Here is a 12,514-nt window from a genome sequence, read left to right on the forward strand (position 1 = left end):
GGGATATGTTCTCCACTACTTGTTGACTGACTTCAGTTTCTTTCAGCCCTGTCTCCGGGAACACGTTCAGTCCCGGAAGATAAATCAGTTTCCATTCCACTCTCCTCAGTTCCCAGCAGTTTCCCGTTCCCTTCCTTCCTCTCCAAACTCGCCCTTCCTCCTCTCTCTCCCTCTGTGCTCGGTATTTCTTTTTAAAAATTAGCCTTATGGAAACCAGCGGCCAGGGCTGCCACTTTTTCTGCCCCTCTCCCCCACATTACGGCTTCTGGCCTCTCTGCTCTAGCCCCAGCCATACGGGGATGGGGACAGACCTGGCCGGGAGGCTGGTGTCGTCCAGCACTGACGCACTGCTCCTTTCCCTTCCAATTCCCAGCCTGTGGGAAGGGCAGTGTGATGGTGATGGCAATAATGACAGTGTCTGCAGAAGCAGTTGTTGGTGTGAATTTCAAAGCAAAACAAATATTGGAGTCTGATGGACACAACAGTGGGAGAGACTAGGCAGATAGGAGAAGGGAGTTGAGGGAGTCAGATGTGGTCAGGAAAGCTGCTAGGAAAAGAGGAAAGGAGATGACTGAGAATGATTTGCAGTGTAATGTTTACTTCTGTAGGAATTTGCTCTCATGTCGGAATCTGTTCTGGAACGGAACCGTAACTAATTGTAAGCTCATTGCGGGCAGGGAACAAGTCTGCAAATTCTGCTGTATTGTACTCTCCCAAGTGCTTAGTATATAGCTGTGCACATAGTAAGTGCTCAAGAAATACCAGTGATTGTAAATCTGTGGGAAAGTGCACCCCACAATAAAGCCATTCACAGTGCAGACATATTCAGAGGTACATGACAACTATATTGTACGACACGTCTGTATTATTATTGTTGTTGTTGTTAAGGCATTTAAGCACTTACTATGTCCCAGGCACTCTACTAAGCGCTGGGGTGGATACAAGAAAATTGTGTTGGACCCAGTCCCTGTCACACATGGGGCTCACAGTCTGGATCCCCATTTTACACATGAGGAAACAGAGGCACAGAAAAGTGAAGTGATTTGCCCAAGATCACACAGAGTAAAGCCAGGATTAGATCCCTTGACCGTCTGACTCCCAGGCCCATGCTCTATTCACTACACCATACCTCTCTGAATTATGGCTGCAAAATTTAAGAAATACAAGGAAAGGAGTACATATCTTAGGACGAACATACTTTGATTCTCTTGTTCATGGGATCAAAAGAACCCACAAAGATACCTAAAGGCATTCTAGACATCCCTTTTAGTGGAAATATTAAATTGACTCCATATTTTTGGAATATTTGGGAAAGCAGCATGGTGTAATAGAAGGGGGATTATAGACTGGAGCCCCATGTGGGATAGGGACTGTGTCCATCCCGATTTGCTTGTATCCACCCCAGTGCTTAGTACAGTGCCTTGCACATACTAAACATTTAACAAATACCATTATCATCATCATCATTATTAATAATGTTTTTATCAAGTGCATGGAATTATTTTTATTAGAAGTATTTTCCTGAAGTTGTTTAGTTCTGTTGGAGAGAAATGACTTTAAATCAAATGTCAAATGTGAGGATGCCAGAAAATTTGTAGTTAGAACTGGAGCAAAGCTCTGACTCAGTGAGTTAAGTCGAAAGGCATATTTGGTGTTGGGGAATTAGCATTTGGAAAAAGTATCTTGGACTAAAACCTAGTGGCTGTGACGGAAGTAATGAATGTTTGAACATTACTGTTGATTTGGCCGCTCCTCATCAAATCCTGGATTTTGGATCCCTTCCTCCTTCCTTTGGTTCAGACCAGTTCAGGCTTATGGATTTATAATTGTAATTTAGGCTTACCGGATGATTCAATGATAATTGTTAGTCAAGATGTCAGTTTTCCTCCAGCTTTTGACCATCAGTATTTACTGAGCACCTGTTGTGTGCAGAGCCCTGACCTAGGCATTTGGGAACATATAACAAAATGGAAGACATAGTCCTTGAGGACCACCTCCCCTCTCTATTCCCCCCCTCCCCATTTCCCCTCCCTACCTAATGATGAGCAGATAGGGGAGGGAGGGCAGGACATAAATTGTATATCAGCAACCGAAACAAAAGTGAAAACAAAAGTATTCCAAAATGAATAATTATGTGGGATCCAAAAATAGATGTCTTCATCAATGATGAGGATAGTTGATGGGGTGACAAAACCTGGGAGGTGGATGGGAGGTCTTGGAGAGACCCCTCCTAGCAAAAGGTGGTGCTTCAAAGATGGCTTTATAGGAAGGGGTAGGGTTTGTTGCTGTCTTATACACTGAATCATATTAATATGTTTTGAAATAAATTTTCATCTGCAAGTAGGAAATACCCCATTTGGGTTCTTTGCTTTAGAGCCACAGTCTGGGGAGCTGTGATTCTCATTCTTTGGCTACATTTGATGAACTTTATTGGACAAATCAACTTGAATATGTTGGGGTTATTAACTCTGAACTTGTTTCAGCTTGTCCCTGCCTCCTTGGCTTCATTAACTACGTCTGGATTCGATTCCCTGGAAACACATTTCTCTTTCTCTTTTTGAATCTCTCATTGACTACAAAGGGAGAATTAAGTCCCTGTTACCCTCTTGACTGAAGACTATTAAGAGACAATAATAACTTAATTTCTCTACGTTTTTTCTCATTCTCACGCGCTCTCATATAGCTGAAATTGACCTTTTTTTTTTGTTACTAGTGTCCCCTTTTATTTTATCAATTCTCTAAAAGCTAGTTATTCCAGTTTGTCAAAACCTGGGCCAAAGCAAAAACTGTAAAGAGAAGAGCTCCAGTCAGTATGTCGTTGTTTGTGTTCTTCAACAGTCTGAAAATCTGGGTCCCAGCCCAAAATGCACACCAAAATGAACTTGAAGATTGCAGGGCCATTAGCGTGAACTGATCAGGGTAGGGGACAACAGGGTGACATCAGGTGTGTGTTTGGGGCGCATAGAGGGGTTACCACACATGAGGGAAGCAGCGTGGCTCAGTAGAAAGAGCCTGGGCTTTGGAGTCAGAGGTCATGGGTTCGACTCCCTGCTCTGCCACTTGTGAGCTGCGTGACTGTGGGCAAGTCACTTTACTTCTCTGTGCCTCAGTTACCTCATCTGTAAAATGGGGATGAAGACTGTGAGCCTCACGTGGGACAGCCTGCTTACCCTGTATCTACCCCAGCGCTTAGAACAGTGCTGTGCACATAGTAAGCGCTTAACAAATACCAACATTATTAACATTATTATGAGGTGTCACATATGGAATTATCCTGCAGGGATCATTTTATTCCTGGTAGGTACACAGTAACTTCCATGAAAGCACCACCCCCATACGCCCCACCCCTTAGAACAGTACATAGGCCACAAGAAGTACATAATAAATACCATCACTACTATTATTGCTATATTTAAGAAAGACTGGGCCATGCTCTCTCATAAAACTTGTGTTATGATGACTGATTGCTGTACTTGGAAAATATTGGATTTTTGTTTTTTAGTTCCTACACCTTGTAAATCAGTCATTTTATTAAAGTGCTTATTGTGTACAGAGCACTGTACTAAACACTTGGAGAGAGCACAATAGAGTAGGTAGACATGATCCCTTTTTTTTGGTCCTTAATAGTTTTGACTCTGATATATATTTTCTTATGCTCTATAGAGCCCTAGGAGCTCCTGAGTAGATTTTGTCCTTTATGTCTTTTCATGAAAAAATCACTTCTGTTATATCTGGATTTCCAAATGTTTCCTACTGTTTAGCACATTTTATTGAGAAGCCATCTGGTCTAAGTGACCATCAGAATTGCATTTAAGGACATTTTGCTCTTCGAATAACCAGCCTTGCTTAACTTCTCTAAGTTTCAGGGAGGTGAACTGGATCTAGAAGAGGTAGCCTCAAATACACCTTCCGATTCTGTTCGGTGCACAGAAGTTAGTTTGAAATGATGTTTCTAAACATGTTAATGGCTATTTAATTGCCCTTTAAATGAATTTGGGGATTGAAAATGAAACTGTGAGTATAAAAATGTAGCAACCGAATGCTTGTTCAGAAAGCTTGGAAATTATTCAATTTTCACTAACTGGCCTCTCTGGAAAGGGATGGATTGCGAAGTTTCTAACAGTCCTTTGGCAAAACTGTTCCAAGTGTGTTCAATATTTTTTGTTTTTTCCACAGTAAGGTTCCTGGGTTCGTAAGGATGATTGCTCCCGAGGGCTCCTTGGTATTTCACGAAAAAGCCTGGAACGCATATCCCTACTGTAGAACAAGTAAGCTCTGGTCCATGCTAAAGACTTTTCCTTGTTAATTCTCGGAAATAGCGTTGTTGGTGAGAGGAGGCGTTAGGTGCGTGCTGCTCAAAAGTGCAGGCTGTGTTTTAGACATCTGCTTTTGATTCAGAGTCATGATTTTAGAACATTCTGATTGAGCCTGATATTTGGGTTTCTCATCCTTCAAAGCCATCTGAAAAGGCCCATATCTCATTTTAAGCATTGTGTTCTCGGACCTGGTAAGAATATCACTATCCCTGGGCACACAGGCAAGGGATTTTGGAAATCTCGTAACTTAAGTTGCTGGTGGGGAACTACAGTCAGCTCGGCCAAAGTCCCGGGGATTGTGTAGTTGAAAAACATCCCACTCATGACAGCTGGCATGGATGTACCTGCCCCAGGTCTGATAGTGTGTGTGTGGGCAAAACAGTTTCTTCCAAAGTCGCAGTGCACTATATCTGAACAGCTGTGCACTGTCAGAAGGGCGTTCATAATCGCAAAACAGCATTTGATCTGAATCATGCAGTGGAAACCCATCTTTTGGCTTGGCAGACTGTACTTACACAGTTATTATGCTTTTTTAATCTCTACTATTCTTTTGACTTTATATATCAGACTAGAATGTCTGAAGCTTTCAAATAATTTCCTGTCTTTGGAAGCTAATTTTTCCACCATCTCTTTCTCAGCAGGCTGATTTTTTTGGAGGCGGATTCTGCAAATTGAAAATTTTAAGTATTCTACTTGTATTTCTAAAAAATCATACAATATTTTATAGCACTACATATTTACCGAGTTTTAATACACAAATCTCTGCAACTCAGTGTTCTAAATAGCATTAATGTTGTGCCGACTAGGACAATGCTTTACTCAGCGTAATATATTGAGAATATTCTTCTTCTTTTTTTTCCCCGGCCTGCTTCTGCACCCTGCCTGCCACAGTTGTGACGGTAAGTGAAACAGATTGTTGTTTATTGTCCGTCTTTTGTTTTGAAACTTACCACTTACGGGCATTAGGTATTTGAAACCATTGCTATGCCCAGCAACCATATTTATTGAGCACTTACTGTGTGCAGAGCACTGTATTAAGCCCTTGGAAGAGTACACTGTAACAGTATAACACACATTCCACATTGAGTTTACAATCTAGAAGGGGAAGCAGACATTAATAGAAATAAATTGCAGATACGGGCATAAAGTGCTGTGGGAATGGGAGGGGGGATGAATAAAGAGAGCAAGTCAAGGCGACGCAGAAGGGAGTGGAAGGAAAGGAATAGAGAGTTTAGCCAGGGAAGGTGTCTTGGAGGAGATGTGCCTTCAGTAAGGCTTTGAAGAGGGGAAAGAGTCATCTGACAGATATGAAGAGGGAGGGCTTTACAGGCCAGCGGCAGGATGTGGGTGAGAGGTCAGTGGTGAGATAGATGAGATCGAGGTACAGGGAGTAGGTTAGCATTAAATGTTCTGGTTGGATTGTAGTAGGAGAGTTTGAGGTGAGGAAGGAGGGGGTAAGATGATTGAGTGCTTTAATGTTGATGGTAGGAGTTTCTTTGATGCACAAGTGGGTGGGCAACCACAGAAGGTTCTGGAGGAGTGGGGAAACATTGCCTGAACGTTTTTATAGAAAAGTAATCTAGGCAGCAGAGTGAAGTATGGACTGGAGTCGGGTGAGACAAGGAGGCATAGAGGTCAGCAAGGAGGCTTATTCAGTAATCAAGGTGGGAAAAGATAAGTGCTCGGATTAATGTGGTAGCAGTTTGGATGGAGAGAAAAGGATGGACTTTGGCGATGTAGAGGTTGAACTGACAGGATTTAGTCATAGATTGAATATGTAGGTAGAATGAGAGAGAGGAGTCAAGGATTACACCAAGGTTATGGGCTTGTGAGACATGAAGGATGGTGGTGCTTTCTACAGTGTTGGGAAAGTCAGAGGAAGGGCAACCCTCATTCTTCCCCTGCCTGTAATTTATTTTAATGCCTGTCTCCTCTAGAGTGTGAGTTCCTTGAATGCAGGGATCATGTCTACCAATTCTTTGTATTGTACTCTCCCAAGTACTTAGAACAGTGCTCTGCTCACAGTACACAATCGATAAATACCATTGATCGATTTCATTTCCTCATTCTGCTTACCCATTACTTCCCATAGCCATATGACTCCCCCCTCATTCTTTCATCTCCCTCATCTAGCTTTCTTCTCGGCCTGCGAACATCCCCTTAAGCAGGTGCCAAAATCTCCTGCTTACTTTTGTTGCCTTCCACCTGTCTCCCAGTGGTCTCTCAGTGTGGCCTTCTTCCTTTGCTTCCTTCTTCCTTTCCTTGTAGAATTAGGAAATTCTACAGCTCCTTAAAAAAAAAAACCCTCAAATGTTCATATCACATGTTCATTCATTCAGTCGTATTTATTGAGCTCTTACTGTGTGCAAAGCATTGTACTAAGCACATGGGAGAGTAAAATATAACAATAAACAGACATGTTCCCTGCCCACAGTGAGCTTACAGTCTAGAGTGGGAGAAAGACATTAATAATGATGTTAACGATGATGATGTGTTTGTTAAGCACTTACTTTGTGCCACACACTGTTCTAAGTGCTGGGGGAGATACAGGGTAATCAGGTTGTCCTACATGGGGCTCACAGTCCTAATCCCCATTTTACAAATGATGTAATTGAGGCATAGAGAAATTAAGTGACTTGCCCAAAGTCACACAGCTGACAAACGGTGGAACCGGGATTAGAACCCACTACCACTGACTCCCAAGCCCGTGCTATTTCCATTAAGCCATGCTGCTTCTATAAATGAATACAATAACAGATATGTTCATGTTGTCAGAGAAATTAGTGTCCTTTAAATCATTTTTTAGGTTAAACAGTTTGGGAATTACAGGCTCTGGGGGCAAGTGTGCTGTTGCTGACTTGTTCTCATGGATGTTTTCATAACATGCTCACATTAAGAGAACTCTCACACACACACACACCCTCACCCCAGTCAGCAGCCCCAGTCTTCTTACCTCAGCCCCTTCTTCTCTCTCCTCTTTTAAGCTCCTTCACAGAGGCCATCAAGTGGGCTTTCTCTCTGCCACCAAAACCTGACTCTGCATAACTGTTTTGCTCTGCTCTGCTCAGCTTTGGGATGAGGATGACCTCCTCCTCTTGAATGCCAGTTCCTCCACCTACTTAACTAACCCCATCTCCTGCTGCTATCATTGCCCGCCCCCCCTCCATCCTGCCCTTTCTTTCATTTCGGCCTCCTGTCTGTCAACTCCAACTCTTTCAAAGGCGTTCTGCTGTGCACCCATCTCTCTGTGCCCCTCCCCCCATCATTAAGTCACCATTAGTTAATCGATGTACTTTCTGAGCACTTTCTCAGTGCAGAGCACTGTATTAAGCACTTGGGAAAGCACAATACAGTAAAATTGGTAGACATTTCCTGCCCATATGACACTTACAATTACTGGCCTTATTTGCTCTTCCAGTTACTATCTCGGCTGTCTTCATCCAGTACCTGTACTATCTCTCTTCCAGTTCTTTCATCAGCTCCTCTCAAGCTATTGTGTAACTAATCTCAGAGACAAAACTTCCATCCTCCTTTTGGCAAAGTCAAATGGCTTCACCTTCGCCCTCAGCCTCTCCTTCCTTTTTGGCTTCTCCTTCCCCCCATCCTCTCCTTCCCCCTCGGCCTCTCTCCCTTCCCCCTTGGCTTCTCTTCTCCCCCATCAGCCTCTCCTGCATTTTGATCCTCTCTTTAGCCTCCTTGGGATCCAACACTGCCCATGTTGCTTTTCTTTGGGCAGCCTTCATGGCCTTGCTTTATATGGCACTGTCAAATCTTAGTCAGTGTTTTATATTGAGTGTTTTCTGAATGAAAAGCACTGTTCTAAGTGCCGGGAGAGTATGCTGGAGCAAATAGACTTGAAACTTGCTCTCAAGGAGCTAAAGCCTGTTTAGCATCTCTGCCAGCCCCTGGGTAGCCCCATGGCTCTATCCCCGACCCTGTATTTTGCTGTAATGTACCCCTAATTCTACTGTAACCCTGGGGGTGGTGATCTTGTGTAACCTTGCTTCAAGGAGCCACCTGTATTGCACTCACTTGGCCAAACCCCGCATGCAAGCTAAATGGCCTACACAAAAACCGCATTTTATGACACCCAGCCCTCTGTGTAATTGGAAAAATGAATTCCTTAACCACCATTTTGCCAAAATGTGTAATGGAAGCATGCATCACTGCAGAACCGAGGAAACCTTAATTTCCTGGGAAGCTTCCTCCCTCTTCTAATTTCTGCTGTAATCGTCTGCAGATTACTTCCAAATCCACCTCTCCCCTCCTGACCCCTTTCTTTTCATGTCCCATAATGTGGAAGCTAAACTCAGACTGGGGAATGGAGAGATTGGTCAGAGGTTAATCTCTTTTTGATGGTGTGTTCTTTTTTTTTTTTCCCTCCTTCCTCAGAATGAGTATATGAAAGATGACTTCTTCATTAAAATTGAAACCTGGCACAAACCTGACCTGGGAACAATCGAGAATGTAAGTCTTTGGGGCTAAAGTCTCTGATACTTAAATATTTGTTACGTGGTCATTGGGAAGATCTTTAGTAACACCGGCAGTGTTTGACTAGTGGTTGCTTAGTGTGCTGTACCGGAGCAGAGACAGGACTAAGGAAGGAAAGGACAAGTCAGATCTCTGCTTGTCCCAAGCTTGATAAATATAATTGCAAGAGAGCAAAACAGACTCTTGAACGGCCATGGTTACAGTGTCCGAGAGAGCCGAGAAAACTGAATGGGCCAAAACAACCCATTGGAATCATTAATTTTCACCATCCCCCCTGCCCAGACCTTTTGCTGCAGCTACTAAGTAGAAGTTTAGATTGATCAATTTGAGTTTCACCTTCTTTGTCTGCCCCCTGCCTAGCTTGGAAAAAACCCAAAGGGGAGAAGGCAGAAGAACAAAGGTGTGGGTAATTCACAGAATTGATCATTAGCCTCTGGATCACCAGCAGCTGGTGGGATGTTAGCATACTCACATACCCAGTTCTTAAGGGAAAACCTTCTGGTCTTGAAGGAAGTCAGGCAGCAGGCAGAAAATAAATCATTTCATTTTTTGTTGAGTTTTTAGAAAAACCTCTGGCGGGGCAATGGAGAGGAGACTTTGAGTGTATTTGTTTTCGGCAGAAGATTTTTAAGCAAGACATAATAGGTTCTTTCAGCTGGAATATTGAGGGAACAGTAGAAGAGAGGGGCCAGTATGGGAGGGCAAATAAATTGGAAAAAGATGATAAGCAGTTGCCAGTATTTCAGCCCACTGACAATTTGTGTGCCCAAACAATTTTTTTTTACCTTAAAGCCATTTTTACTACAGACCTCTACTAGGGTTTTTCTTGTCTTCTTGACACCAGCTTTTCATTTAGTAAAAGGGGGAGAACTTGGTTGTACAATATTTAGTATATTTTATTTATTAATCGTATTTATTGAGCACTTACTATGTGCAAAGCACTATACTAGATGCTTGGGAGAGTACAATGTAACATCAGATGCATTCCCTGCCCACAATGAGCTCACAGTCTAGAGGGGGAGACAGACATTAAATAAATAAATTATGGCCCCTCTTAAATTAGGCCCCCTCTGCCTTGAAGGGTGTATACACAAATGATTGCAATGAAGACATATTTCCAAATGATTGAGAGACGACATAGTAGATTTTGCCCTGGGTGGTTTCCCCAGTGCGAGCCTTTTTCCATTTTGATAGTCTGTATCATTTGCTGCTTAATCATAGGGTGGCCATTAGTGAATATGTGAGATGGAGCTTCCAGGCGCAGGTTCTGATCTGCCCAAACCCAAATCTAGGACTCGAGCCAAAAACGGGTGCCTGGATGTAGCCTGTTTTTCTTTTGATCAGGTAGAGTTAGGGCCTGACTGACTTCCTCATTCTCTCTCTCGGTGTCCTGGCTTGTGGTGACATGACTCCTCCCTGAGCCTGATGTATAGCGGGGCGCTCACCCTCTCCTCAGGGAACACCAGGGTCTGATCTCACCCGCTCCCGTGTTCTTGCCTGCTTTGGCTTTGCCATCACAAAACCTCCATTTTTATTTTTTTTTAATGTCCCCAGGGGCATTCTTTTTTCCCATGATCTTCCCACTAGTGTGGACAGTATCAGACAACCTGGAGTAAGACTAGCCTAAAGCATCTCCTCAGGACTCAAGTCAGCTTAGCCCTCTGGTTAGCATTTTCCTCAGTCCTGAGACCATCTGACCTTAGCCCTGCCTGGGCCCAAGCCAGTCCTCTGTTACAGGAGCCTAGAAGGATTACCTGGAAAAACAACCACAAACCTGTAGCTTCCCTCCATTTCTGCTCAGCTACCTCCAGGTGCAGCATAGGAGTCAGAAGGTCATGGGTTCTAATCCAGGCTCTGCCACTTGTCTGCTTTGTGACCTTGGACAAGTCACTTCATTTCTCTGTGCCTCAGTTACCTCATTTGTAAAATGGGGATTGAAACTGTGAGCCCCTTGTGGGACAGGAACTGTATCCAACCCAATTTTCTTGTATCCACACCAGTGCTTAGTACAGTGCCTGGCGCATAGTAAGTGCTTAAATACCAAAATTATTATTATTATTCTGAATCGCTCCAGACCTGCGTCCCTGGGGAAATAAATCCCAAAGGGTCCTCAGCCTCAATTTCAAAGTCGCCAATGTAGTGACTTGAGAAGTTGGATTTTTCAGCCCCCTTTAACATAAAAAGAAGCAGTATGGCTTAGTGGAAAGAGCACAGGCTTGGGAGTCAGAGGACGTGGGTTCTAATCCCAGCTCTGCCACTTATCTGCTGTGTGGGCAAGTCACTTAACTTCTCTTTGCCTCAGTTACCTCATCTGTAAAATGGGGATTAAAAGTGTGAGCCCCATACGGGACAACTTGATTACCCTGTATCTACCCCAGTGCTTGGCACATAGAAAGTGCTTAACAAATACCAAAATAATAATAATTATTATTTTAAAGATGGCCTGTTGTGGCCTAGCAGGAGTTTTGCAAAATTCATTCAATCGTATTTTTTTTGTGTGCTTGCTGTACTAAGCCCTTGGAAAGTACAATTCAGCAATAAAGAGAGACAGTCCCTGCCAATAATGGGGTGACAGTCTTGAAGGGGAGATACACATCAAAACAAGTAAATGGGCATCAATATAAATAAATAAAATTAAATAAAATTAAATTATAGATATATATGTATACATAAGTTCTGTGGGGCGGCAAAACTTAGAAGACCAAAGGTTGACCATTTTCTGTCTTTCCCAGGTACATGCTTTAGAACCCAACACATGGAAGTCAGTGGAAGTGGTCCATATTGACATTGCAGACCGAAGTCAGGTAGAGGCAGCAGTAAGTATCCTATTGGTCTCATTTCTCTTTGGTGGTGTGTGAGAGATTTCAACTTGTTTGTGTTCTTTAGCTGTACTGTCAGTATTTTGAATGTCTCTAGAGCCAATACAGAGGCCTTTCATAGTCAAGGCCCAGCTATTAAATCGGTAATTAGCACATCAAGTACTTTTCGCACATAAGCTTGGATCTTGCCTCCTGGTGTGCTTACAGAATAAACTACTAATTGATTAAAGCTGGGTTGTTATCGCCACTCTGAGCCTCATGTGGGAGAGGGACTGTGTCTGAACCGAGAGTATGTGCCCCGGGGCTTATTGTAGTGCTTGGAACATAGAAAACACTTGACAAATACCACAGTTATTGAAAATACACTGTATATGTGTATGTGTGTGTTGGGGGTATAGCAGCTATCTCTGTTTTAGGAGTCCATAGTACTGAAAATGTGGAGGGTGAGGCCGAGAAGACAGCTCTGTTATACTAACCCGATTCAGTTTAGAGCTTTCATAGCAGATACTGTTTCTTTGTCCGCAAAATGGGGATCATAATACCTGTTGCCAAACTCACAGGGATGTTATAGGATTAAGATGAAGTACAGGCCCAGTAATCCTATAATGCAGGATTTGCATTCTTAAAGAACCCCAAATTAAATAACTTTTACCTTGACCGACACCGCCTGTCTCCACACAACTGTTTCTTCTGACACCACGTGGATCTCCAGCCCTAAAAGAACAATCTCAAAACCTTCCGCCACACTGTATCCAAATCGTGCAAAGTAAAAACTCACGCTATGGAAGAACCCACTAATTGATGCGAAAGCTCTTTGAAAAGATGAAACCGCTAGACAGCTACAAGCAATTTTTCCCGTTGGTCAACAGATGCTGTGTGCAATATGGG

The 12,514-nt window shown here is 43.1% G+C and overlaps 1 protein-coding gene across 2 annotated transcripts in view; it reads left to right on the forward strand.

Annotated features, from left to right (window-relative positions):
- PITPNB (phosphatidylinositol transfer protein beta) overlaps positions 1 to 12,514 on the forward strand; it is a 73,762-nt gene that overhangs the window by 20,132 nt on the left and 41,116 nt on the right. For both annotated transcript variants that reach the window (XM_001508729.5, XM_007667529.2), the window contains exons 4-7: positions 4,177 to 4,268; positions 5,208 to 5,215; positions 8,709 to 8,783; positions 11,540 to 11,623. In XM_001508729.5, coding sequence (XP_001508779.3) covers positions 4,177 to 4,268; positions 5,208 to 5,215; positions 8,709 to 8,783; positions 11,540 to 11,623 — 259 coding nt within the window. The remainder of the gene's footprint in view (positions 1 to 4,176; positions 4,269 to 5,207; positions 5,216 to 8,708; positions 8,784 to 11,539; positions 11,624 to 12,514) is intronic.

This window comes from Ornithorhynchus anatinus, chromosome 21 (assembly GCF_004115215.2).
Source record: "Ornithorhynchus anatinus isolate Pmale09 chromosome 21, mOrnAna1.pri.v4, whole genome shotgun sequence".
Lineage (NCBI taxonomy): Eukaryota > Metazoa > Chordata > Mammalia > Monotremata > Ornithorhynchidae > Ornithorhynchus > Ornithorhynchus anatinus.